This window comes from Erythrolamprus reginae, chromosome Z, assembly GCF_031021105.1.
Source record: "Erythrolamprus reginae isolate rEryReg1 chromosome Z, rEryReg1.hap1, whole genome shotgun sequence".
In the NCBI taxonomy this organism is placed as follows: domain Eukaryota; kingdom Metazoa; phylum Chordata; class Lepidosauria; order Squamata; family Dipsadidae; genus Erythrolamprus; species Erythrolamprus reginae.
The window spans coordinates 24,930,310-24,958,093 of record NC_091963.1 but is presented as its reverse complement, the minus strand read 5'-3'; the positions used below and the strand labels follow the sequence as shown (position 1 = coordinate 24,958,093).

The following is a 27,784-nucleotide window of genomic DNA, read 5'->3' as shown; positions in this document are numbered from 1 at the left end:
CAAAGCCTTGAGGAGGGAGAAGCGGCGGCGGCGAGGAGGAGGGTGGGGTGCGGGGAGGAAAACGTGAACGCTGAGCCCGGCCTCTTTTCTCGCCCCGATCGGATGTGGTGAGCCGGAGGAGGAGAAAGCAGCAGCTGCGCCGCGGTCAGGCTGAGGGAAGAAGAAGCTGCTGCTGCCGCCAAGCAAACTGACCCGGGGAGGGAAATCTGTGCAGCGGCTGCTAGTTGCATTTTCTGCCTCTTCTCGGACCCCGGGCCGAGGCCGGCCTTGGTTTGCCTCATCTTTCATCGGGGCCCTGAGGTAGAGGCAGGTTCGCTTCATCGGGGGCATGAGGTAAAGGCAGAGCCGGCTTCTGCGGGAAAGGTTTCTAATCACGTTTAAATTTAGCAATAGCAATATCATTTAGATTTATATACAGTGATGGGCTACCAAAATTTTTACTACCACACTGTGGGCGTGGCTTATGCATTTTGTTTCAACGTCTTTCAGTGCAAATTGGGTGCTCTGGGGTGGAGCTCCATTTTAGCTACCCCACTGCGTTCCCTACCATCTGGGCAGTAACCTACCCCTAATTATCTACTATATAAAGTGTATGTACGCACATGCACACACAGCTCTTCTAAAATTATAAACATTCAATCTCATTTACTACAATAGGAAAAACACCCAGAGCCCAGAAGGGAAAAAAAGAGAAAAAATCCACAAAATTTTGCTACCCGTACTGTGTACCTGACCATACCCGTAGGAGCCCATCACTGCTTATATACCGCTTCGCAGAGCTTTACAGCCCTCTAAGCGGTTTATAGAAAGTAAGCATATTGCCCCCAACAGGTGTGGGTTGGCCACTACCACCCACTGCTACTGGTGCAATATGCACACAACCTTTTCCTGCATGTGTGTGTCCCAGCAAGAGTTTGCATCTGTGCATGGGCAGGAAGAAAAATCTTGGGAAGGGACATGCGCATGAAAGATTTTGGCAAATTTTTTTGCTTCCGTGCAGCATGGAAACAACCCCCCCCCCACATACACACCAAAATCTCACATGAAAACGTCCCCGCGCAGGACTTTGTTTCCTGTGCAGGCACAGAAGCAAAACCTCGCTGGGACACACAGGAGAAGAGAAGCTCCGCTACCGGTGCGGTGTCCTTATCTGTAACTGGTAGCAACCCAGTACTTGCCCCCAACAATCTAGGTCCTCATTTTACCGGCCTTGGAAGAATGGAAGGCTGAGTCAACTTGAGCCTACTGAGATTCGATCTGCCAAACTGCTGGAAGCTGGTGATCAGCAGAAGTAGCTTGAAGTACTGTACTCTAACCACTGCGCCACAGAGGCATTAAATTTGCCTGGCTTCCTATTCCGCGGTCTGCCTTGTTCTTCTCGCCTTCCTAGAAATTGATTGGCATATGGAATGGCAAAGACTGGCTCATTGAATAAGCCACAGGTGGAATGGATCTTAGATCTGGTTATTGTACACCCAGCTTCACTGGACAAATTGCACTTCACTACAGGGTCAAGTTATAACATTGTTTAATTGGCTTTGACTTATAGCATATAGCAAGCCACAGTCTAGCTTTAGCCTAGCTCAGTGATGGTGAACCTATGGCACGTGAGCCATTGCCCTAGTACAGTTCCAACATGCAGGTGTGTGCTAGCTAGCTGATTTTTGACTCACACAGAGGCTCTGGGAGGGGGATTTTGGCTTCCAGAGAGCCTCCAGGGGGATGGGGGAGGGCGTTTTTACCCTTTCCTCCAGGGAAGCCTTTGGAGCTTGAGGAGGGTGAAATACAAGCCCACTAGACCCACCAAAAGTTGAGAAACAGGCATTTTCTGGCCACCTGCTGGTTGGGGGAAGCTGTTTTCACCCTCCTCAAGCATTGAAGTATGGGTATGGACACTTGCGCATGCGTGATAGCACACATAAACGCTCTTTTGGCACCTGAGGGGAAAAAGGTTTGCCATCACTGGCCTAGCGGCAGTTGTGATGGTGAACCTATGGCATGCATGCCACAGGTGGTACACAGAGCCATATCTGAGGGCAGATGAGGTGTTGCCCTATAGCAGTTCCAGCACGCACATGCGCACTGGCAAATTGATTTTCGGCTTTCTGGACGGCGAGGAACGCAGTTTTCACCTTCCCCAGTCTCAGGATGGCAAAAAACTGACCCAGTGGGCCAACTGGAAGTTCGGAGGTTTCAGTGAGGCCTGTCTGTATGTGTGAGTTAGGGTGGGGCCTGTGTGCGCATGTGGTGGGGGAAGGGCGTTACATTATGGGTGAGGGCAAGCGCTTGCACACTATTGCACATGCCCTTTTGGCACCCAAACAAAAAAAAAGGTTCGCCATCACTGTCCTAGAGCCTTACACTATTGGATTAGCTAGCATTGCTAATGGCCTGTCTTAAAGTGATATGAATCAAAATAAGCCAAACAAGAGAGGGCATTAAATTCTTAAAACTTTACAACTGTCTAGCATTAGGCATACAAATCTAATGAATAATAATAATTCCCTTAAAGAAAATAAAATATAAGACCCTCTGATGAGTCTCAAATAAAAGTTTACTCACTTTTATTCTCTTGCTACAATAATACAAATGAGCCAGTTCTAATCCCTGGCAGTTCTATACGTAAATATAAATGGAGTGACATTCTTTGAATTCTCATAATGTATTTTGTCCAACTTCCTGGAGAGGGAATTGAATAAGAATGTTTGCCTTGTGTCTGTAGCTCAAATGGTTTTCATTATGACATTTTTTTCCTCTATAATCAGCAATACTAATGACCTTCATGAAAGAATACACATCTGTTTTAAATGGAATGACAGCAGCTTTGATAGATGCTTCATTGTGCCTGAAATAGACAAAATAAGCCTTTGAAATTATAATCAATATAATAATCGATACAATAAAAGAAGGTATTCCATAAGAATGTATTGATGACTAAGTGCCATCAAATCAGTATCGACTCTCAGCAATCACATAGATTTTTTTTCAGAATGATCTCCCAATTTAGCCCTTCATATATTCCAACAATTTTACTGAGTCCATCTAGCTTGCTGCTAGCCGTTGCCTTTTTTAATCATTTCTCAGTATCATAGATTTTTCAAGAAAGTTAGCTTTTCACACAATGTGTCCAAAACATGATCATTTGAGCCTGGTTATATGTTCCTTGAATAAAACTCTGGATTGTTTTGTCCCAGGATCCATTGTACAGTGGTATCTCTACCTAAGAGCCACCCCGAGTTTTCAGAGAAGGGCGGCATACAAATCTAATAAATTGAAATTGAATTGAAGAATGCCTCTACTTATGAACTTTTCTAGATAAGAACCGGGTGTTCAATATTTTTTTTGCCTTTTCTCAAGAATGATTTTCCACTTACAAATCCGACCCTCTGAAACTAATGGGAAAAGGCAGGGAGAAGCCTCCGTGGGGCCTCTCTAGGAATCTCCTGGGAAGAAACAGGGCCAGAAAAGACATGGAGAAGCCTCTGTGGGGCCTCTCTAGGAATCTCCTGGGAGGAAACAGGGCCGGGAAAGGCAGGGAGAAGCCTCTGTGGGGTTTCTGTAGGAATCTCCTAGGAGGAAACAGGGCTGGGAAAGGCAGAGAGAAGCCTCCTCGGGGCCTCTCTAGGAATCTCCTGGGAGGAAACAGGGTCTCCACCTCCTTGTGGTTTCCTCAATCGCACACATTATGTGTTTTTACATTGATTCCTATGGGAAAAATGGCTTCTTACAAACTTTTCTACTTAACAACCTGGTCATGGAACAAATTAAGTTCATAAGTAGAGGTACCACTGTACTTTGATAGATTTCTGCTGTGCATTTCAAAGCCCTTTATGTAGAATTATTCAGATTCGTTTTTGATTCAGACTCACCATATCTGAAGCCGGTGATTGATGTACAGTGTTCCCTCAATTTTTGCGGGTTCAAACTTTGCGAATGGCCTATACCACGGTTTTTCAAAAAATATTAATTTTTAAAATACTATGCATTTTTTTTGAACACCACAGGTTTTCCCGATTTGCCCCTCCCCCAGGGGCGAGCACAGAAGCCAAGCCATGGCTTTTCTTTTCTTGGAGAAGCCTGGAAGCTTCAGAAGGAGAGGCAACAGTGGCGGGGGGGGGGGGGAGAGAGGAACCCCGAGCTGCCCTCCTCCACCTCCAAGCTGCAGCTTTTCAAACATGTTCTGCAACTCCTGCCGGAGGAAGGGACGTCCTGCAAGCCTCTTTCCAGCCGGGTAAAGGAGACCGGTTCTGGGGGCTGGTCTAGACGGGGCTGCCGAGCTCTTGAGAGGACCAGAGAAACAGAACCTCCTTCATGGGCCACAGTGGCTCAGCTGGCGGGAAGAGGAATGCGGTGTGGGGGGGAGCCGCTGGGATGGCTGCTGCCGCCCAGAGGCGAAGGGCAATAGCTGCTGTGCCTCTCGCTTCCCCGGACAGCTTCGGGTGGCCCTGGTCTGCGCGTGGCAAGCGGGGTCTTGCTCCTGCCTCCTCCTTGCCAGCCCCCACCTTTCTTCCTCTCCTCCCCCTCTTCCTCACCGCTCTTCTTCATGATCACTAGGTAGGTTGTTGTGTAGCAGAGCACGGCCATACTCATGAGTCCGGCCGCCAGGGGACAGGCTTGGCTTCGTCCTCCTGTGCCTCCTTCACCCAGGTCAGCTTCTGCCGGATGGCCCATGTCCTCTTAGGAGGGGGCGGCATTGGCGTCAGAACACACATTTCCCCTTCTCTCCTGGTTTAAGGCACAGGTTAAAATGGAGCGCTGGGCGAGGGGCAGGTGGTGGAGAGGCAAGCAACATCGGTGTATGTGGGGGGTGCTATGCTTTTTTATGTTTTTTAAAGTTATATTTATGTTGTAAATATAGCGTCTCTACTTCGGGGGGTTTCGTTTTTCATGGGTGGTCTTGGAACGCATCCCCCACAAAAAAACGAGAGATCACTGTACACACATGCTAGAATCCATAAATGTGTCTTCCATGACTTTAGTTTAGGTGAGTCTAGTCACCATAGTTTATAAACTTGGGTTTATGATAAAGTGACCAGATTATAAATTGGGTAAAGTGAGACACCATGGCCGGGGGGGGGGGGGGGCACACACTAAAAAATTTCTGCAGAAGTTTACCTCAGCGCTAGGTTTTGCAAAATGACATCTCACATTCAATCCTGCACGCTGTCCTGAATTCTTCCTTCTCCACCCCGAAACGATCTAACAGATTTGCTGGAATTGTTTCTCTCGAACCCCTCACCTACAGGGTAAAACCACCGTTTTCTCGGGGAGCGAAATCCACAGCACGGGTTGCTTTTCACACAAACCTCGATTGGCTAATTTCATATGTGTTTAGCTACATGCTGTGCGAATCTAGACCAGCTGGGGGTGGGGTGGGGTCGGTTGCTGCAAAAGTAAGGTGACCAGATTTGGCGAAGCGGAACACCATTAGCGGGAGGTGGGGAGCGTAGGCAGAGGAAATGGGAAAGGACCGCAATGTCCAGAGGCCCAGTGGGCAGTAGGTGTGTGCATGTGGAATATAGAAAGCCGGTGGGTGGGTGTGTAACTTCTCCAATGAATTAGGTGGTTTTTTTCAAATCTGAGCTGAGTGGGGAGTGAGGTGATCTGGGGCAGGGAGACCCCCCCATTCCCTCTGCCTTTGCACCCCTGGGACATGCAACCAATTGCACAGGGGGCAGGGGGGCAGTTTGATTCTTCCTTTCTCAGGGCTGCAGGATTTTTTATTCCTTGCAAGAAAGTCATTGGATTCGGGAAAAGGACAAAAGGCTGTCGCTTTGCGCGTGATCCGCAAAGATAATGCTGACGCGGGGTTTGGGGGCAGCTTGTCAGAAGTTTCAGCCTGCTGGAGTTCTGAAAGTTTCGTGCCACTTGTACTGGTGCAAAGAAAGGGAAGGATGAACCATCGCGCTCTCTCTAGGGCACATGCGCTGTTGGGCATGCACAAAGGGTCGATCAACGTCAATCAAAAAAATCGAGACTTTAAAAACAGCGCGGGATGCGGGACAAATAGGTCAAAAGCGGAGCTGTCCCGCCAAAAGCGGGATGTCTGGTCACCTTAGTTTATGATTGAATAGCTTGCATGAAACTGGCCAATTGAAGTTCACTGAACAAAATATGATTAAATAAAGGATGATCTTTCTCTCTCTCTCTCTCTATCTATCTATCTATCTATCTAACTACAGTATCTATAATCTCTACCTACCTACCTACCTACCTACCTATCTATCTATCTATCTATCTGATTTATATGCCACCCCTCTCTTCTTGATGGGGAATAAGAGTAGGCCACTGTGCTTTTTGTGTCTTCATTGTGGCCTTTCCAAAATGTTTCCTGCTTCTAGGGTGGCATCACATCGCCTCCATTGTCTAGGACAGTGATGGCGAACCTATGGCACAGGTGCCACAGGGGGCACACGGAGCCATATCTGCAGGCATGAGCTGTTGCCAGAGCTCAGCTCCAACATGCATGTGTGTGCTAGCCAACTGATTTTTGGCTTACATACAGGCTCGGGGGGGGGGGCATCTTTGGCTTCCAGAGAGCCTCTGGGGGGATAGGGGAGGGCATTTTTACCCTATCCCAGCTTCAGTGAAGCCTTTGGAGTCTGGGGAGGGTGAAACACGAGCCTACTGGGCCCACCAGAAGTTGAGAAACAGTCCGTTTCCTGGCTCCAGAGGGAGTCCGGGGGGAGGGGGGGGAGCTGCTTTCACCCTTCCCAGACTTTGGGTGTTGGCACTCATGCATGTGTGATAGCACATACACACGTTCTTTCGGCACCCAAGGAAAAAAAGGTTGGCCATCACTGGTCTAGGAGGAAGGCCTCATGGTGTAGCATGTGGAGTTGAAGTGGGAAAGGAGGCCCATGGCCTGGGGGGACCGAATGGAATGGGTAAATATGTTTATGTTTATGTTTATTTAGATTTGTATGCCGCCCCTCTCCGCAGACTCACCCATTGGTGGGTTGTAAATCCCATAGCTACTGATTCATGTGTGACTCTTCTGCACAGAATTGGGTAGACAGACCCTCCTGCCGCTGCTAGTTTACTGAACCAGGCCGAACTGGGAGCAATCCACCAATCTAAGGCCTGCAGCTAGGAGTGGGAAGCAGAGCATGGGATACCTCAGGAGGTAGGGGAGGCCTTGAGATGCCCCTGGCAAGCCATGTGTAAAGTGCAGTACAGGATTGGGCCTGTGCTAGGCATCCTAGGACCTCCCCCACACCTGAGGCATTCTGTGCTCTGCTTAACAACCCACAAAATGACTTAATGACTGCCTCGGGAAGAGTAGGGGTGGGGGCCATTAAGTAAGGCAATCATGAGCATCTCAATAACTATCAAACTTGTGACTATAATTGACAGACTTTGTTATGGTTGTAAGTATCTATTTGCATGTACTTTCTGGTGAGTAAAGGTTTAGAATGGAATGGAATAGAATAGAATAGAAGCTGGAAGGGACCTTGGAGAGGCCATTTTCATGACTCAGTTCTAAAAGTCACAAGACCTGGTCTGGGACTTTGGGATTCCTGGTCTAGAGCACTTCTCCTATGTGAAAATACAGCATTCAAAGTTTTGGGACACAATAGAGTTTTATGGAAGCAAGCGTGGCATATGAGATAATTTTATACTTTTCTCTGCAGCATTGGAAATTCGGAGACATGCAGTGACATTGAATGAGAACTAATAAAAGGAACTTATAGTTTAGAAATTGTCAAGGTTCCAAAGCATCTAAAATTAAATCAGAGTCCAAGGCAAATTCTTCCTCAGGTTTCCAATTTATTAACACAGCCATGGCACATCTGAGTGAATCCCGAATCTGAAGCGCTTTGGTGATCGCCCCCCAGTTGAAAGTTCAAACCCTGTCCCCACTCCCCCAAGTCCATCACTTTGACCAATGTCCAACTGGCAAATCCACCCATCTCCTTCCCTGGAAGTGTATGAGTACAAAGACAGAAGATGACCTTGACTTTATAGAAATAATTTGTTATGACTACATGCAGACAGCCCTTGTAAAAATCCCCCCTCCCAGATTCCCACAGTAAAACATGCATAATAAAATGGCATAAAGTGTGGCAGGTCAAAGACCCCAACTATATTGGCTTCAGCCTGATATTTATCATATTTCAACTTTTTTTGGAGGTGGGGGGGATCAAACCCAGTCAGGATACTACTGTATCCTATGTGAGTTATTTTATAAAATGCACATTTAATGTGCAAAATGTATTGATGTCGTCCTTTCCAAACTTCAAATATTAATACAGCAAAGCATTAATATTCAAGGGTAGTACCCGTAGCATATGCTTGCCTCAAAGACTCAGCTAAGCATATTTAAAAGCAAATGATTCATTAGATCAGTTATATTTCTGGGACTGAATCAGAGTTGTTACTCTGGAAGTAGTAGACCCAATGATCTATCCTAATAATGAACAAGAACTAGTACCGGTATATGAAACTGAAGCAACTTTTCAAAAGTAGTAATTAAATATTGTATTCTTGGAGTAACATATAATCTAAGAGCAGCCTTTGCTAGATTTCTGACAAATATACCAGACATTGACCTGAAAATAGTGCGATGCTTAATTCATGCTTAAACATGAATAATAGCATAATTTGATTTGGTTGCTGGTTTTATTGGCTTAAAAGTATAAAAATTCTAAATATTGAATGAATATTACGACTAGAACAGTGTTTCAGCATCAAAACATTATGCAATTATAAACCATTGGCCATTATGAAATTAAACATCTGACATTTATAGGCCAGTGTTGGTTATTAAATCGAAATTTGCTATGAAAGAACATTTGTTTATAAAGTCTGTGATATTGAATGAAACATTGACTGAAAATTGGGATTATATCAGTGTTTCAGCATCAAAACATGCAATTAGAAATCATTGGCTATTATGATATTAAAAACCTGACATTTCTAAACCAGTGTTGGTTATAAAATAAAAATTATCTGACACTTAAATTAGCATTTGCTATGAAAGAATATTTTATTTAAACCTGTTATTTTGAGTGAAACATTGACTGAAAATTGGGACTGAAGCAATGTTTCAGCATTAAAATATGTTGCAATTATAAATCATTGACCATTATGAAATTAAAAATCTGATATTTATAGGCTATTAAATTGTATTTAAAAATATATAAAATGTTGGTTATAAAATCCAACTTCTCTGCCGTTTAAATCATTCTTTAGGAAAGAATCTATTTGTAAAACCAATTTTAGTTTTAGTTTTAGATAGTTTTATCTAAAACATCATGCTATTTGGTAGACAACTCAGCCCACATAATGCTTCCTTTGGTGCTTTGGGACCAGGTGGCCATATGTTTGCTATCTGTTCTCTCCTTCTGCTCATCAATCAGGAGACAACAGGAGCCTTTCCTTGAACCATGGGGAACCATTGCTTGAATCTTTCCTGATTCGTCCATTGCTACTATTGCTACTATAAACAAACCCTAGATATGTCCAAGGACATTTTTCCCTACCAGAGAATTATTGCAGTGAAAACAGGATATTGCCAGAAAAATTTAGACGTGGTTATCTTAATTAAACTGTTGAATTACTTTGAAAGAAAACAGAACAAATTCGTGGAGATAAGCTATTGCTCTCAACCATGACAGCTGTATATCATCACCAGAATCAAAGGTTAGGTTAGGGTTGCCTTAAATAGAACAGGTAAATGGAAAATGTCCACTATGTCCTAATATCCATAGCTGCATTTCCTTTATTGCCCCTTTTTTCATTGTTTTGTAGGAACTTTTGATCTAGCTTTTATATGAATTGGTGACTATGAATTATAGTTATGTGTTATATTTGTAGTTACAGGAAGTCGAAGCTAATTTAGAAAATGCTTGTTCCCGAATTGTGATGAAGATGGTTTCCTCGGGATAAGGCTATTGCACGAATACAGTGGTCCCTCGATTTTCGCAGGTTCGAACTTCGCGGAAAGTCTATACCACGGTTTTTCAAAAATATTAATTAAAAAACACTTTGCGGGTTTTTTCCCTATACCATGGTTTTTCCCACCCGATGACATCATATGTCATCGCCAAACTTTCGTCTGCCTTTAATAAATATTTTTTTTAATAAACTTTAATAAATAAACATGGTGAGTAATAATCTGAATGGTTGCCAAGGGAATGGAAAATTGCAATTTAGGGGCTTAAAGTGTTACGGGAAGGCTTGTGATACTGTTCATAGCCAAAAATAGTGCATTTACTTCCGCATCTCTACTTCGCGGAAATTCAACTTTCGCGGGCGGTCTCGGAATGCATCCCCCGCGAAAAGCGAGGGAACACTGTAGATTGACCTTGCAGATTTCTCAAATGCAAGAAATCTGACTACGTAATTTGTAATTGAGTGAGTGGGTGGATTCAAGCTTTCAAGAAGTTTTGAGGTCTCTACTGTGGCCACTACATCCTGCAGACTTGATTTAAACGATTCCTGGCTCCTGTGTGGATCTATCAATGGCCTGATGAGTTAGATCAAGAAAAAGGTGAGAGGTGTAGACTTGAAGAAAGTTGCAGCATTCTTCCTCCTCAAGAAGCTGTTCTGGATCTGACCATATTGTATTGCTGTGTAACCAGCTCTATAACCTTCATTTTTGAGGCAAGTTCTTAAGGTAGTAGGAGTGGTTCTGTAGAGGAAATCTCACCACAGGGGGTCAATGCTTCCCAACATACTTTTTAATGTCAGTGTGAAAAACAATTTTAGGTGAAGATCATTGTGGAGAAAATTTGTGTCATCACTAAGAATCTAACCAACCAGAAGGTACACAATTAATGAAGTCACATTATAAATTCAGTGTCAGCGTTCCAAATAGCATCCAAAAATTAAATCAAAGTCCGAGGCATGGCCTTCCTCGAAGTTCTGAATTATTAACAGAGCCATGTTATCAGATCTTGGAAAAACCCAAATCTGAAGTCCCAGGGGTTTCTCTACCCACTTTAAAGTTCATCCCTTATTCCCTCTCCTACAAATTCATCACATGGTCCAGTCTGGTTCTGCCAATGTGTCCGATTGTTATCAGTTGCATAAATTGTTATCAGTGTAATGGGTTTCTGTTCAATTTCTAATTATATCATTAATAACCTTCCTTTTTTGAATTAACTGATATATATACTGTATATATATATCGCAACCCCTCTTTTCTTCTGATCTGCAAGTGGAATATATAATTTTCCTAATTCGGGGTTTTCTATTAGCCTTTGATTCTATTTGCTTATATGTAATTCTTGCAAAGCAATCAGGTTATTTTGTAGTTTATTTAATTTTGCAAATATTAATCTTTTGGGGGGATTGTTAAGTCTGTTTACATTGATTGATATTATTTTAATTCTTCTGACATTGTTATTTATGGTATCTTTTTTGATATTTTATTTCCCTTAATCTTTTTCCTTTTGTTCTTTCTTGTTTCTTGTTGCTTTCCTTTTGTCATTCTTTTTCTTCAATTGATTCTTCTTCCTCTTGGCTTGCTTCTTCCAGCTCCTCTTTGCTTCCTTTACTTTCTCTACTCATTTGTTCACAAGAATTTCTTGCTTGTTCCACAGAGTCTATTTACATTTTGGTTTTTTTTGCCATGTTACTATCATACTTTTTGGTGCCAGCCATTTAACCATAACATTCTATTTAATTAGAATCTTTGTTAAGAATTGATATTGTCTTCTATTTTTATCTATCTATCTATCTATCTATCTATCTATCTATCTATCTATCCATCCATCCATCCATCCATCCATCCATCTATCTATCTATCATCTATCTATCATCTATCTATCTACCTACCTACCTACCTACCTAGATAAAATATACTCTATATATCTATATATACTCCATCTTCTGTTCTACTCTCTCCATCTTATACTCTATTTTCTTGATGTTTTTGGCTCATTTTCTAATAGTGTTTGTTGAATATTAACAATTATATCATCAATTCCTTTAACCTTAGCATATACTTTACTTTGCCCATCTCTGTTTTTAGTTCTTCATGCCATTTTTTTAGCTTTTTCTCTATTGTTCTCTAATGCTATCAGCTCTTGCATCTGAAGTAGTGTTTCTTCAATAGAAACACTAGGCTCTTTTATATACACTAGGCTCTTTTTATATATATTGTCTTAGATATTTAGCTCTTTATTATTTGATTTGTTCGAAGGAAGATACAGAAGAAAAAATATATCTCAGTCCCAGAGCCCTAATTCAGTTTCTTTCTGCTTTCAAAAGTTTCCCCCACCCCCAGCACAGTCACTTCCTGTCAGAATCAACAATGGCGCTAATTTTTCTCTGTCTCTTAGCTTCACAATCTTTTACCAGTTCCTTGTCCCCTAAAAGTCTTTCAATGAATAGCTCACCTTTTTTCCCCCTGGAACAAGTCCGCTGGTTTCTTCAATTTCGTCTTATTATAACACTTTAATTTAAAAGGCTCACTGAGTATTCTTTCTCTCTTTTCTGCGCTATTATTGAATTCATGCTCAGTTTTGTGGGTCTCTGAACTTTCCATCTCTTCTCTGTTCGCATTAAAAGTAATATTTTTATATTCTAGTGGGACTCTCACCCTCCACTCAGCTCCTTGAAGCTCTTTTATCCAATTTCTTTTTTCCAATTTGCTTCTTTAAACACTCTTCTACTTTCTCTTTTGTGGCCATCCCTGCTTCGGCTGGCATGCTGGTTCTTCCTCCTGAAGTTACGGTTTATCTTTATCTTATAAGGCAGTGTCTGTCTGCCTCTAGGGTTTTGGAGTTTCCCCTATTCAAAAACTGGTCCCTCTAGGTCAGTCAAACTGTAAAACGGTTCTTCGAGATGGAAAAAGGAGGTTCGGGAGCAGAGCTCTACTCTCCTGCCTCCTGTCGCAGTCTCATTGCCACCGGAAGTCTGTAAAATTTTTAAATTTCTTATACAGTGGAACCTCGACATACGAGCAGCTCTACTTACGAGCTACTCGAGATAAGAGCTGGGAGGGGAGCGACATTTTTGTTCGCCTCCCGAGCTCACATTCGGGATACGAGCGCCAAGGAGCTGTCTCCTGAAGCCGAACACTAACTTCCGCTTTCGGCTTCAGGAGACAGCTCCTTGGCGCTCGTATCCCGCGTGTTTTAAAAGGTTGCAGCCGGCCTGGGGGGCTCAGGGGGGTGGTGGCAAGCCCCCCAGGCCGGCTGCAACCTTTTAAAACACGCGCGCCGCTTCGCAGCTCTCTGCTGAATCCGGAACGCTAACTTCCGCGTTCGGATTCAGCAGACAGCTGCGAAGCAGCGCGCGTGTTTTAAAACGTGGCAGCCGGCCTGGGGTGCTCGGGGGGAAGCTTCCCCCCGAGCCCCCCAGGCCGGCTGCCACGTTTTAAAACACGCGCGCTGCTTCGCAGCTGTCTCTGAACGCTAACTTCCGCGTTCGGCGGCAGCGGTTTTTTTGGTTGTTGCACGGATTAATTGACTTTACATTGTTTCCTATGGGAAACAATGTTTCGTCATACGAGCGTTCCGACTTACGAGCCTCCTTCCGGAACCAATTAGTCTCGTAAGTCGGGGTTCTACTGTAGTCCTATTATTTGCAATACAATCTCCCTATAGAAATCAGTTTGGTTTTATCATTGGCTCATTTCTGGATGCAAATAGAGTTCTTTATGAAAGCTTTAGGTGACAGATGGATAATATGGTTGTCTGGTGATCCTCCAGTTTCAGATAGTTACTAATATTCTGCTTGTACTTTCCATTAGATGTTTTAGTTTAATTATTTGATTTTTGGTTTACTATATTTTATTATATCTGTATTGTACATTTAACCCCCAAAATATGTTTCCAAAATACAGATAATATACACTCACATACACATTAAACTTGAGTAAATTTGGCCTTTTCTATTGCTATGCCAGTTCTGTAAGCCCTAGGATCTGTATTTTAAAAATTTAATAATTTTTGAAATTTTCATGGATGATTTTGATTTTTACAGGTAGTCTTCAGTTTAGAACAATTGGTACCAGAATTTTCAAGAGGATAGCTAAGGACTTGTGCCCAATTTTACAATCTTTTAGCCATTTTTGTTAAGAAAATATCTGCATTTGTTAACGTAACTTTTAAGTGAATTTGGCTTCCCCCTATTGATTTTTCTTATCAGAACCCAGCTGTGAAGATGGCAAATGGCAGTCACATGACTTCAAGATGCTACATAAACACTAGTTGCCTTGTCCCCAAATTTTAATCAAGTAACCATGCATGGGTTGCTGCAGTCAGTTTAAGGACTGACTACAAATAATTTTTTTGAATGCTGTTGTAACTTGCCAAACTAATGGTTATAAGTTGAGGACTGCTTATAATTTTAACTATTAATTTTACTTATTTTTAGTTTTGTAATTTGCAGTAAAAGCCAACACAAAAAATGAGTTTAGTAGTCTGCATACTAAGTTAAATAAAACAAATGCTAATGATTTGAAAACCAAATAACTCACCGAATAACTTGGCGCGTTAATGAATATTTATCACTATTAACTGTGTGGTAAATCATTCCTATCTCCTATTATTCTTCATCTCTGAATCATAAAAAGACTGGAAACCTTGAAAGACTTCAAAAATCGCATAGTTGGTCAAATACTCTGGAGAAAAATATGCCTTTATTGAAAATAAATAAATAATCATCTAAAAAGAAACAATGTAAAATATGATAAATTTTAACACAGATTTTAAAACCTCAAATATTTTTCTACTTATATATGCGATTTATATCTCTACTGAAAGTAAACTATCTCACAGAAAAATGAATCTCAAAAGGCATCCTCATTTGTTTGCTATGTAAATAACTTTGTGTTTCTCAATTATATGAATGTCATGTTCCAACTGTTTGATGTCTTCTTCCAGCTTTTCTTTGTAACGCTTCTTCGGTATTGTATCTAATTCTACTGAAAGGTTTTGGAATGCCTGATGCACCTCCTCCCAGTTTGTTTTGAGACCCTACATGGAAAAGAAGAAACGAAGAATTAGAATGCGCTAAAGCAGTATTTCTCATAATGGGCCACTTTAAAATATGTGGATTTTGACCCCTAAAATTCTGGGAGGGAAATCTTAAAATGGGCCATTTTGGGAAACACTGCAGTAAAGTCTCTAAAAATGCACAAAGGCTGGGAAGCCTGTACTATTCATTTCTCCGTTAAATGCTAAAAACAGCACCTTTTCCCAGGTTTCCATGTGCTCTGAAAAAAAGAGTTTGGTAATGTTCTGTCTGGGTGCCCCCAGACTTCAACACCAACTGGAAAAATCAGCCAGACACGCTGGTAAAAGCAAAAGCACTTTATAGTTTGAAAAATAAACACAGAGAAAAACCTGTTCTTCCCAACAGGCAGGCTATGAGACTTCACAGCAGAGTCCTGATGGCCAGACAATACAGCAGACTTCTTGCTGGCACACCCACCACTGTAGAGAATAAGACCCACACCTTTCCCCCCCAAGGTTTCAGTATTCAAAGTCACAAACCAGAATTCCAAGACGCCAAAGATCACAGCCAGGTCCCAGGACTCCCAAAGATAATACTCCACAAGCCAGGAAGGGTGGGTCTGCCTTTTCAGCCTTTCCAGAGAGCACCACACCCAAACCCAGCTGTTGCCTCTTTAGTGCTGAAAGTACCTGGCTAATTGTCCCCTTCGTTGTGTTGTTCTTCTCTGCCGGAGATCGATTATTGCTTGTGCATTTTCATCTAAGGAATCCAGGCTGCTTGCTGGGGAGAGCTCCCTCTCGGGGGACTCTGGCTGTCCTCCCTCTCCCTCAGCCTGAGATTCCTCCTCCCCGTCTGCCTGAACCTCCTGTTCCTCATCCTCCCCCTCTGAGCAGGAAGCCGGCAGAGGATCAGCCGTTCCCTGAGAGGCCTCAGACGGAATCACAACAGGTAATAAGAGTTGTATTAATGCAGTGTTTCCGAACCTTGGCAACTTTAAGATACATGGACCTCAACTCTCAGAATTCCCCTGCCAGCAGGGGAAAATCATTCCTGATTGAGGAATTCAGGAATTGAAGTCTACTATCTTAAAGTTGCCAAGTTGGGAGGCATTGCATTAATAAAAAAAGAAAGAAAAATCTTAACGAAGTTGTACATTTTTTTACAGAAGCCTAAATACAGCCTACTTTAATAAGTAGCACAGAAATACAGTGATACCTTGTCTTACGAACTTAATTGGTTCCGGGAGGAGGTTCATAAGGTGAAAAGTTCGTAAGACGAAACAATGTTTCCCATAGGAATCAATGGAAAACCGATTAATGCGTGCAAGCCCAAAATTTACCCCTTTTTCAAGCCAAAACGCCCGTTTTTGTGCTGATGGGATCACAAAAATGGGCGCTCTGCTGGGTGCCGCCGCCCGGCTGTCACCTTCCAAAATAGCCAAGGGCTTCTTGGCGTTCTCCCAAACGCCAAATCCAAAAAGTTAGGCAAAAGTTCAAGTTCGGGAGAACGCCGAGAAGCGCCGCCGCCTGGCTGTCACCTACCCAGAAGAGCCGTGGAACTATCGGCTGGTTGGGAGGTGCAAACGGAGGTGGGGAATCCCAATAGGGAATTCCAGGGGCGGAGCTTTAACGTCATGGTGACGTCCTTCCTGGAGTCCCTGTTTCGGCCAGCCAGGAATTCCCTATTGTCTCAGGGGCTGCCACAAAGGAGAGTCAAACTATTATCTAAAGCACTTGAGGGTAGAACAAGAAGCAATGGGTGGAAACTAATCAAGGAGAGAAGCAACCTAAAATTAAGGAGAAATTTCCTGACAGTTAGAACAATTAATCAGTGGAACAACTTGCCTCCAGAAGTTGTGAATGCTCCAACACTGGACATTTTTAAGATGATGTTGCATCACCATTTGTCTGAAATAGTGTAGGATTTCTTGCCTAAGCAGGGGTTTGGACTAGAAGACCTCCAAGATCCCTTCTAATTCTGTTGTTGTTATTGGTTTTTTAAAAATTATTATTATTATTATTATTATTATTATTATTATTATTATTAAATGATTTTTAAAAAAATAGATTGCTGATTATTTGTAAAATTGTGCAAAACCAGCAGCCTACAAAATGTGCATAAAATGAATAGTAGTTTAAAGGCAAACTCTTCCTTTTTCCAAATTGACATGGTAATAGTCTTACCTGCTTGGCATTTATCAGAACCTAACAAACAAAAACAATTCTAGAGCTCCATCTAGCGAAACTGTACCCATCTCAGTTGCAGTATTTCTCAAGTCATGTACCTCTAAAAGACTTTCTCTCTCTTCCTCTGTGAGCCGTTTCATGGCGTTTTGTCTGAGAGTCTCCCTGACATAGTGATCATATTGTTCCTGAGCTTTTCTTGTATCTTCAGTTCTCTTTATTACATATTTTGGAATCACCCCATAATCCTATAAGAAAAGTATGTTTTTACAATTGTTCATAGAAAGCAGGGTTTTCATATGTTAAACTCTTCCATTTTAAACTAAGAATGCCAATTCTATCCATTTCAGTAAACATGTGAACATCAAACTTAAGCTTTCAAAACTACATAAGCCTATGTAGTCAGAATAGTAGAGTGGGCATTCCCTAAAAACAATTCAGTTAACATTATTTATATCGGACTAGTTGGTCATGATAGAAATCAAAATAATTTCAGTGGTTCCTGGTGAATTGCACAGTGCAATCCTCTGCATACTTGTTGAGAAGTTATTTATTTATTTATTCAATTTTTATGCCGCCCTTCTCCTTAGACTCAGGGCAGCTTACAACATGTTAGCAATAGCACTTTTTAACAGAGCCAGCTTATTGCCCCCACAATCTGGGTCCTCATTTTACCCACCTCGGAAGGATGGAAGGCTGACTCAACCTTGAGCCGGTTAACTGATTTCATCAAGTTTCAGAATAAACATGGAGAAAATTTCACAGTCAAAATCCATTTCAGGGTATACCAACATATCATCTATACAGGTAGTCCTTGATTTACCACAATAGGGACTAGAATTGTTATTATTAACTAAGGCAAGAATTAATTGAATCATGTCTGATTTAACATCTGTTTTTGCCAGTTACCAAATGGATCACTACAATTTGGATCATCTGACTCTGGGAATGATGTGATAATCCTAAATGCATGGCCCAGTTGGAAGTCACTTTTTTTCAGTGCTGTTGTAAACTTCAAATGGTCACTACACCAATTATTGTAAGTTGAGGACTACCTGTATTTTTCAGCTCCATTTTATTTTTTGATAACTGTATCTGACAAACCTACCTTTTTCTTGAGATATTTTGGAACAAGACCTGAAGTTTCCAGAAGAAATCTGTCTCCTTTACTTCTGTCTACATAAACTGGCAATGGTTTCTTGGGTACTGCCACGATAGCATTACTTGCATTTGTGTTTATGAAATTTCTTGTACACTGAACGCCCATTATCGGATGATCTGTTCTTTTGGGCACACCTAGTTCCACTTTTTTATTGCGCTTTTTTTCTTTTCAGGAAAAATAACAACCCACAAAATTAAATTTAGACATTTTCCAATATTATATATATATTTTTAAATTTTCCATTTAAAAAGACTAATTAAAATGAAACTTATAAATTTGAATATTAATAAATGGCACATAAATGTTCTAAGTATGTCTTTTTTAATCTACAATGCTATTTTCCTCTGCTGCTCCTTATTTTGCAACCATGTACAGTATATTTCTTTGAAAAGGAGTCCAGTTGCTCAGAAACACAAGGAAACAGTCATTTCATTTTTTCGGTCTTTTGTAACTGGTCACACCCATTATGGCAGCTATATTTTTCTTACAAAACACAACAACCTTCAGAATTGATCCCGGCATTCTAAATTTTACTGAAAAAGGCTGCTTACTCTTGACATGGTACAATACCTCTAGAATTGAATTTTCACTTCTAACATATTATAAGACAAGGCTTTTGGAATTTTTCCTGGAAAGCATTTAGAGGAGATTGCTTATTTTCCCCTTTTCCACTTTGTGAAGAAGACTGGCTGACTACTACACCACATTGTTTTGATGTCCAAACTGTGCTTCAGAATAAACTGGAATGTGAATACAGCAGCTGTTTGGAACATACACTACATTACTGTAGTCATATCATTAGCTTACAGATTTTCCCTTCAATATTCATAAGAAATGGAACACACCTGTCCTACATATTAAATGATAAAACACAAAATTCAAATATTCTTATGAAGAGAACATACTTGCTGGTATCTTTTGTTCTTTTGAATGTTTCTGAAGGAAGTTTTTAGGACAGGGCACTTGGACTTTTGGGGGTCCAATTGTTTTCCATGGTGATTTACTTTGCGCAACTGCACGTTTCACATATGGTCTAAATCCTGATATAAAACTTTAGAGACAGAGAAAATGGACAAAAATGTTAAAGTCAGCAGAAAATAGAGATTCCATTATTCCATAGATAACTGTATTGCTGAATATTGCACTTTTAAATATCTATATTCTTAAAACCAAATTTTAAAGGTTTAAATTGTTTCCAATAAACAATGTGGTTCTGAATTTATTTTTGTTTAAAAACAATGATTATGAATTTTATAATTCACATATATTAAATGGCAGAGGAAAAATAAGAAAAATGGGCATTGATTTGTTTTATTAATCTCAATTTTTATTTATAACTAATTTCTCTCCCAGTTTGCAATACCCTTAATCAGATTCAAGAAGTGGAGAGGTCATTAATTAGTTTTTAATATTGATTTCCCTTTAATAAAAAAACACACCCAACAGGTAGTTTACTCTCAGTAACCTTAGAAACCTCATCTACCTTCAGGATTCCAGAGTCACATCAACACTATAGGAATTATTGCCTATCCCTCCTTTTTAACAAATTCCAGCATCACAATTTTATAAAACAGAAATACTACTCTCTTGGGACAGAAATTGAATCCATATATTTAAACACAGCCTACTACAGCTGGCTGAATTCATATCTATAATTTGCTAAGATATAAAATATGGTTTACAAACAATAACTGGGTTAAATATCACAGTCATATTGCCTATGGAAAGAAGTTCCAGTAACTTGGTTGGCTTGATGTATGCCCAAGCCAAGCAAATCACATTACGCTACATATATACAGTCTTTATATCAGAGGTGTCAAATTCGATTTCATTAAGACTGCATCAAAGTTGTATATGACCTTGGGGGCTGGGGTGGTTGTGGCCAGGGAGGTTGTGCCTTGATATCACACATGTTGGAGGCACTTATGGACGGTGGCCCAAGTGCTTGACCAGCAAAAATGGACTGCCAAGCTCAGTTTTCACTTGCGGAGGGTTGAAGGAGGCTGTCGCAGCTGGAAACAGCCTGGGAGGGTTGTGTACTGTCTTCCTGAGCTCCATTTTCACTGGCAGAGGCACTCCAGTCCAGACTGGTCCTTTCCTGTTTCCATGGTGGCCTCATGGGCTTAATCCTTTAGTTTGACATCCCTGCTCTATATTCTCTGTTATTATAAATTATCCAGAGAACATCACTCACTGGAGATACTTATTTACTTATTTAGTGTATGGCATAGAACATAGTTCTCCAAAAGGGGACAGGGGAAGGGGATGGTTCTGTACGAGTGATGGCAAGCATGTGAACAAGTGCAACTATTTGCATGAAGGGCACGTACACATACTTGCCTCTCATACAAATGGAGCATGCATGACTGCTTGCCTGCTATTTGCACAAGCGCATTCACACATACACGCCCACCATTGCCACGGCTCAATTGCAAACAGCTCACAGTTCAATAGTGGGCTGCAGCCCAGATGTTGGGGACCCTAGTACACAGCACATGAACAACAATATTAAAATTATATAGAAGGAGTACATAATGCTATAGTAGGCATGTGATGGAGATATGTAATCAATTTTGTAAGCTTTAAGGAAATTTTATATATATACATGTATGTGCCGCTAGGTCTTAATGGCTTTCCTGAAGACTGGTAAGGTGTAGATAGTGCGGATCTCTATAAACACACACACACACACACACAATTTTCAAATTCAGCAAAATCAATAAATATTACAGCAGCACGAAGCTTACAACTTCAGCCTGATGATGGTGAATGTGATTTCACCGAAACATTGCATAGACATGCAAAATATTACACGGGGCAAAACCCGAACTCAGAACAATCTACATATATATATATCTCCTAATTCCAGGCCTGCTGGAAAAACTAGGTCTTAACGGCTTTCCTGAAGACTGGTAAGGTGTAGATAGTGCAGATCTCTATACATACACATACACATAAACACAAACACACACACAATTTTCAAATTCAGCAAAATCAAGTGACGTAAATGTATATGTACACACACACACACACACACATATATACAGTAATACCTTGTCTTACGAACCTAATTGGTTCCCGGGGGAGGTTCGTAAGACGAAATGTTCGTAAGACGAAACATTTTTTCCCATAGGAAACAATGTAAGATCAATTAATCCGTGCAACAACCCCCCCCCCCCCGCAAAAAACCAACGATGCCCGGCTGTCACCTTTTGAAACAGCCGGGGGACTTCTCAGCGTCCTCCTGAACCCAAACGCCAAACCCGAACTTCCGGGTTCGGCATTCGGGAGGCCGCCGAGAAGCTCCACAGCTATTTTAAAAGGTGACAGCTGGGCTTCTTAGCAGCCTCCCGAACCTGAACTTTTGCCGAACATCCGGGTTCGGTATTTGGGAGGCAGCGGAGAAGCCCCACCGCCCGGCTGTCGTCAGGGGGCTTCTCAGCGGCCTCCCGAATGCCAAACCCAGAAGTTCAGGTTTGGCATTCAGGTTCAGGAGGACACTGAGAACCCCCCCGGCTGTTTCAAAAAGCGACAGCTGGGCGGCAGGGCTTCTCGGCAGCGGCGGGTTCGTAAGAAGGAAAAAGTTCGTAAGAAGAGGCAAAAAATTTCTGAACCCCGGGTTCATATCTCGGGTTGTTCGTAAGACGAGGGGTTCGTATCATGAGGTACCACTGTATATCACCCCTAATCCTCAATCATTAACTAATCAGCATACCTCAGTTAAATCAACGACCCCAGGTGTTACCCCACTGACTCACCAGGAAGTTTCTACACAGCAGGAAATTGCTGAGCCATCAAACCAAACCCGGCTACCAGTATTTATAGAAGGAAGGCAGCTCAGGTCTCGCTGTGTTCGCCCTATAACAAGGACAGAAGCACCAGCCTGAAGATGACGAGTGGGACCTCGTCGAAACATCGCCAGAAATTTCTAAATCCTGCACGGGAAGAAACCCGAATATATCAAGACCGTCATATATATGTGTATATATATATGTCATATATATATATGTCACATGATTTTGCTGAATTTGAAAATTGTGTGTGTGTTTGTGTTTGTGTGTGTATATAGAGATCCGCACTATCTACACCTTACCAGTCTTCAGGAAAGCCATTAAGACCTAGCTTTTCCAGCAGGCCTGGAAGTAGGATTGACTCTCCGAGTCTGCGGAGAGGGGCGGCATACAAATAAAATCAATCAATCAATCAATCAATCAATCAATCAATAAATAAATAAATAAATAAGACTGCAAGTTTGTATGGTTTTTTACGATATCATTGTATTTTATTGCATTGTTGATTTTATTATTATATTTTTATTGCTTTTTTATTGCTGTTGCATTTATGATTACTGTTAGCCGCTCTGAGTTCCTTTTAGAGTGAGCAGCATATAAGTGCTATACACATACAACACACTACAAACTTCAGAAGAGAAGGATTTAGGGGTAGTGATTTCTGACAGTCTCAAAATGGGTGAGCAGTGTGGTCGGGCGGTAGGAAAGGCAAGTAGGATGCTTGGCTGCATAGCTAGAGGTATAACAAGCAGGAAGAGGGAGATTGTGATCCCCTTATATAGAGCGCTGGTGAGACCACATTTGGAGTACTGTGTTCAGTTCTGGAGACCTCACCTACAAAAAGATATTGACAAAATTGAACGGGTCCAAAGACGGGCTACAAGAATGGTGGAAGGTCTTAAGTATAAAGCGTATCAGGAAAGACTTAATGAACTCAATCTGTATAGTCTGGAAGACAGAAGGAAAAGGGGGGACATGATCGAAACATTTAAATATGTTAAAGGGTTAAATAGGGTTCAGGAGGGAAGTGTTTTTAATAGGAAAGTGAACACAAGAACAAGGGAACACAATCTGAAGTTAGTTGGAAAGATCAAAGGCAACATGAGAAAATATTATTTTACTGAAAGAGTAGTAGATCCTTGGAACAAACTTCCAGCAGACGTGGTTGGTAAATCCACAGTAACCGAATTTAAACATGCCTGGGATAAACATATATCCATTGTAAGATAAAATACAGGAAATAGTATAAGGGCAGACTAGATGGACCATGAGGTCTTTTTCTGCCGTCAGTCTTCTATGTTTCTATGTTTCTATAGGTTACATTTTAAAATAAGTTGGTTCATAAGAATAGAAGTATTCAATATATTAATATTTAGGCCACTTATCTGATTAAGCACAGTATCTGTCAATTGGAGAAAGACTGCTTTTCTGCCTGTATAAGATCTCAAATGGCAACTAGTCACCATATGATCCAGTATTTGTGGGGAGCAACACATTCAGGGGAAGATATTCTGCCCCTATTAAACAGAAAGTCTTGGCAGATGCTGTGCAGGTGTGGATCCTACTCAGATTTCCCAGCATTTTCCACTAATTTTTGTATTGGGTCAAATATATTTCTTCTGGAAGATATGGGTACATATAGAAAAATGATTTTCCTTCATTGGCCAATTGGCTCTTTATATACAGAGGCAGTCTGATCTAGTAATCAAGACACCAGGCTAGAAAATGTAAGTCAGTGAATTCAAATCCTGCCTTAGCCATGAAAGCCAGTGGAGTAACTTTGGGCCAGTCACTCTCTTTCAGCTCAACCCACCTCACAGGATTATAGAAACATAGAAGACTGATGGCAGAAAAAGACCTCATGTTCTATCGAGTCTGCCCTTATACTATTTTCTGTATTTTATCTTAGGATGGATATATGTTTATCCCAGACATGTTTAAATTCAGTTACTGTGGATTTATCTACCACGTCTTCTGGAAGTTTGTTCCAAGAATCTACTACTCTTTCAGTAAAATAATATTTTCTCATGTTGCTTTTGATCTTTCCCCCAACCAACTTCAGATTGTGTTAGTTTGGGGAACGATCAAAAGCAACATGAGAAAATATTATTTTACTGAAAGAGTAGTAGATCCTTGGAACAGGATTGTTGAATATAGGAGTAAGAAGGTGTGTTGGATATATTTGCCACCCTGTGTTAATTGTAAATATAGTAAACGTGGGGTACAGTGTTGAGATATAAATGACACTGCTAGTTCATGTTCTCTTTATGGCAACCACAATAATGTCTGATTTATAATACCCTTGCCATTTACCTAATTCAAGCTGATGGTCAGTAAATGGCTATAGGAGTAACAGGAAATTGCCACTCATGTTTCTTGAAGCTATTTATAATTCCTACCATTGTTTGTTGCCTATAACCCCCTGATGGTATGTTGAAAGCTTTATCCCACTCATAACAGAACATGGAATCAGAATTGTTGCTATCCCTTCTATTGTTTCCAACTGTCCATTTGTCTTCAGAATTAGTACTGCCAGGGTAGAGAAACTTGATCTGACTCCGAGATTCATCACATGAGAGATCAACCAGTTTCATCATTAGCAGTACAGCAGAAGCTTGTAGAAAAATCAAATTGAATGACACATTGACAGGAATTCTCCATATCTGGAGCAATACTTGCTCAAGCTGCTGACAGAACTATTTAGTATAAGAGACCTGATAGACAGGTTGACTCCTGGAATTTATTCCTGAAGAAAACCAAAAGGAAACAAAATAGCACAGCTTTTTATGAAAGTTGCAATCTGCTGGAGTTGTTTATTACTTCACAGTAACATTGCAAAATAAATATTGTATTAAACCCATATTACCAAATTTCAGATCTCTATGAAATAGAGAAACAAGAGGAAAAAAATGCTGAAATCTGCATATTGTATAAACATAATGCCTACATGGCATTGGACCAGAGTACCTCTGGAACCGCCTGCTACCACACGAATCCCAGCGACCGATAAGGTCCCACAGAGTTGGCCTTCTCCGGATCCCGTCGACTAAACAATGTCGTTTGGCGGGCCCCAGGGGAAGAGCCTTCTCTGTGGCGGCCCCGGCTCTCTGGAATCAACTCCCCCCGGAGATTAGAACTACCCCCACCCTCCTTGTCTTTCGTAAATTACTCAAGACCCACATATATTGCCAGGCATGGGGGAATTGAGACACCTCCCCCAGGCTTTTATATTTTATGTTTGGTATGTATGTGTTGTTTGGTTTTAAATGATGGGGTTTTATATGTTTTTTTTTCTCTCTTAATATTAGATTTGTTCCACTGTAACATTGTTTTTATTATTGTTGTGAGCGGCGCTGAGTCTTCAGGGAGGGGCTGCATACAAATATAATAATAATAATAATAATAATAATAATTATTATTATTATTAATTATTTTTGAATCTGGAAGTAAGCACTCCAAAAGGTGTCTGAAGAATAATAATAATAATAATAATAATAATAATAATAATAATTCTTCAGACACCTTTTGGAGTGCTTATTTCCAGATTCAAAAATAATTTATTTGAAGTGTACAAACAGTAGCCATGCTCTATTTTCCCCCAATAAGTATATAAAATTGATTTAAAAGGGGAAGGTGAAAACGGTCTTCCTACTTTTGCAGATAAAAGAGACACGTACCGGTAGGTATTGGTAAATTACCAGTACTAATCTATTAAGTGGTGAAATGTTTTATATTCAGTTTCTTCCCATATAAAAAGTAATACTTAACCCATGTTTTAAAAAAAGAAGCATACCAGTGATTGTTAAATGCAAAACGTATCAGAACAGCAGCCAAGGGAAAGATTTTAGTTTCCATACCTAGGTTTCTCTCTTCTCTGTGTCTTCTCCACAATCTGAGGTAGAAGATTATAAATGCTCTCTTCCATGACCGTAGCTGTCATCGTAACAGGCCTACAAATAAATTATTTAAATTGCTTAGCTATTAAGGAAACTACCTGTCATATTTTCTCTCATACTCATGTCATTCTTTATTACTCTCCCCATGCATACTCAAACATTCTGACTTTCCTTCAGATTTTCTCTTTCGTATTTTTCATTTTCTGTCCTTCACCATCATGCACGTTTTTCCTAGTCAGCAGAAAATCACAATCACTTTAAATCACCTCAAGCTTAATATTACATATAATTTGTATATGAATATATACATACGTTTTGCCAACCAATGGCTCTCCATATAGTTAAATAGTTGTGACAGCTTACTAAGTTATTAAACAGAAAGCCATACTCTTGATACTGTTTGAGAAGTGTAAGGAAGATTTATTTTATTTTTATTTTATTTATTAGATTTGCATGCTGCCCCTTTCCGTAGACTCGGGGCGGCTCACAACACAATAAAACAGTTCATGGCAAATCTACTAATTTACAATTTAAAATTTACAATAGTTAAGAAACCCCATTTTAAGCAGACATACCTACAAACATACCATACATAAATTATATAGGCCCGGGGGAGATATCTCAATTCCCCCATGCCTGGCAACAAAGGTGGGTTTTGAGGAGTTTACGAAAGGCAAGGAGGGTAGGGGCAGTTCTAATCTCTGGGGGTGAGCTGGTTCCAGAGAGTCAGGGCCGCCACAGAGAAGGCTCTTCCCCTGGGGCCCGCCAACTGACATTGTTTAGTTGACGGGACCCGGAGAAGGCCAACTCTGTGGGACCTAATCGGTCGCTGGGATTCGTGCAGCAGAAGGCGGTCTCGGAGATATTTACCCAGCATACCCAAGATGAAACCTCTTTGGGATACATTTGACTAACTATATTATCTTGCCAAGTATCAAACTTCATTTTTCTATACATCTGATGCAAAACATTCAGTTTATATTCATGAATAAGGATCACCTGAATAAGCACTAAAAATCTATGGAGGTGGAGGGACACAAACCAATGGTTTCTAGTTCAAAGTATCTCAAGACCTCTCTTAGGTCCAAGGTTTTGGAAAGCTACTCACCAGTTCCAAACACACATCCCAAGATACTGTCGTCTGAGTCTACTAGAATAATGTTTTATATATTCAAATCAAGAAAAGGCGGCAATGTTGCATTCAAATTATACTACTGAACTGAGGCAGGAGTCTGAGGTTATGGCTATGAAATTCAGAGAGGATCTTAGAAAAATCATTCCCAGCATTCATATACCATGTTAAGATGTGGTTCTTTCTTTGAACCAAAGCAGTTTGTGTTTTAATCACAACTGGCTAGCTTCACTTCACTTCACACCAGGTAGCATGGTTTAACAAACCATGATTAGATAAATAAGATACAACCCAAAACAACCAATCATTTAATGGCATGTTATATGAATCCAGCTATGCCCTCTCTCATCTTTACAAGATTGTTAGGGTAGAAAAGAAGCGGGAGAGGAAAGGTAGAAATCTCACTACACCATCTGAAGGAAAGCTTAAGCACGAAGATGTAATAAATTAATTCCAAAAATTAATACAAGCTGCTTCACTACTTCCAGATTACCTGCTTACCTGTTCCAAAAATATTTTTCTCCAATCTAATTCCCCCCACCTCTCTTCCCACCAGCCTCTTCTAAGGCTTTTCTCCGAAGGTATTCGAATTCTCAGCAACGAGACCACTGTTTGGTTGCCCCTAGAAACAACTGCTTGGTAACATTTGTATAGAAGGGGGACCGGCTTTATGTCATCACTTCCGGAATCATAAAGAACAATGGGTA

The 27,784-nt window shown here is 40.9% G+C and overlaps 1 protein-coding gene across 2 annotated transcripts; it reads right to left on the bottom strand.

Moving 5' to 3' along the window:
• Positions 1-14,577: 14,577 nt before the first annotated feature.
• Positions 14,578-27,701, bottom strand: ENKUR (enkurin, TRPC channel interacting protein). 2 transcript variants are annotated; one of them, XM_070728233.1, is made up of 7 exons: positions 27,579-27,681; positions 27,054-27,095; positions 25,907-25,999; positions 19,164-19,309; positions 18,205-18,422; positions 17,198-17,344; positions 14,578-14,933 (listed from the first exon to the last, which is right to left on the bottom strand). In XM_070728233.1, exons 2-7 carry the CDS (start codon positions 27,068-27,070, stop codon positions 14,760-14,762), a joined length of 795 nt encoding a protein of 264 aa, XP_070584334.1. In that variant the 5' UTR covers positions 27,071-27,095; positions 27,579-27,681; the 3' UTR covers positions 14,578-14,759. The 2 variants fall into 2 exon arrangements, with proteins under 2 accessions (XP_070584334.1, XP_070584335.1); XM_070728234.1 differs by lacking the exon at positions 27,054-27,095 and having other exon boundaries at positions 27,579-27,701.
• Between the last annotated feature and the right edge of the window lie 83 nt (positions 27,702-27,784).

Bases quoted from the DNA above. Each gene is read 5' to 3' on its own strand.
- ENKUR (XM_070728233.1), bottom strand. The intron at 18,423-19,163 runs GTATGTTCTCTT...TTTCCTGAAAAG, and splicing joins AGAACAAAAGATACCAGCAA to AAAAAAAGCGCAATAAAAAA. The intron at 14,934-17,197 runs GTACATGACTTG...TTTTCCATGTAG, and splicing joins AGAGAGAAAGTCTTTTAGAG to GGTCTCAAAACAAACTGGGA.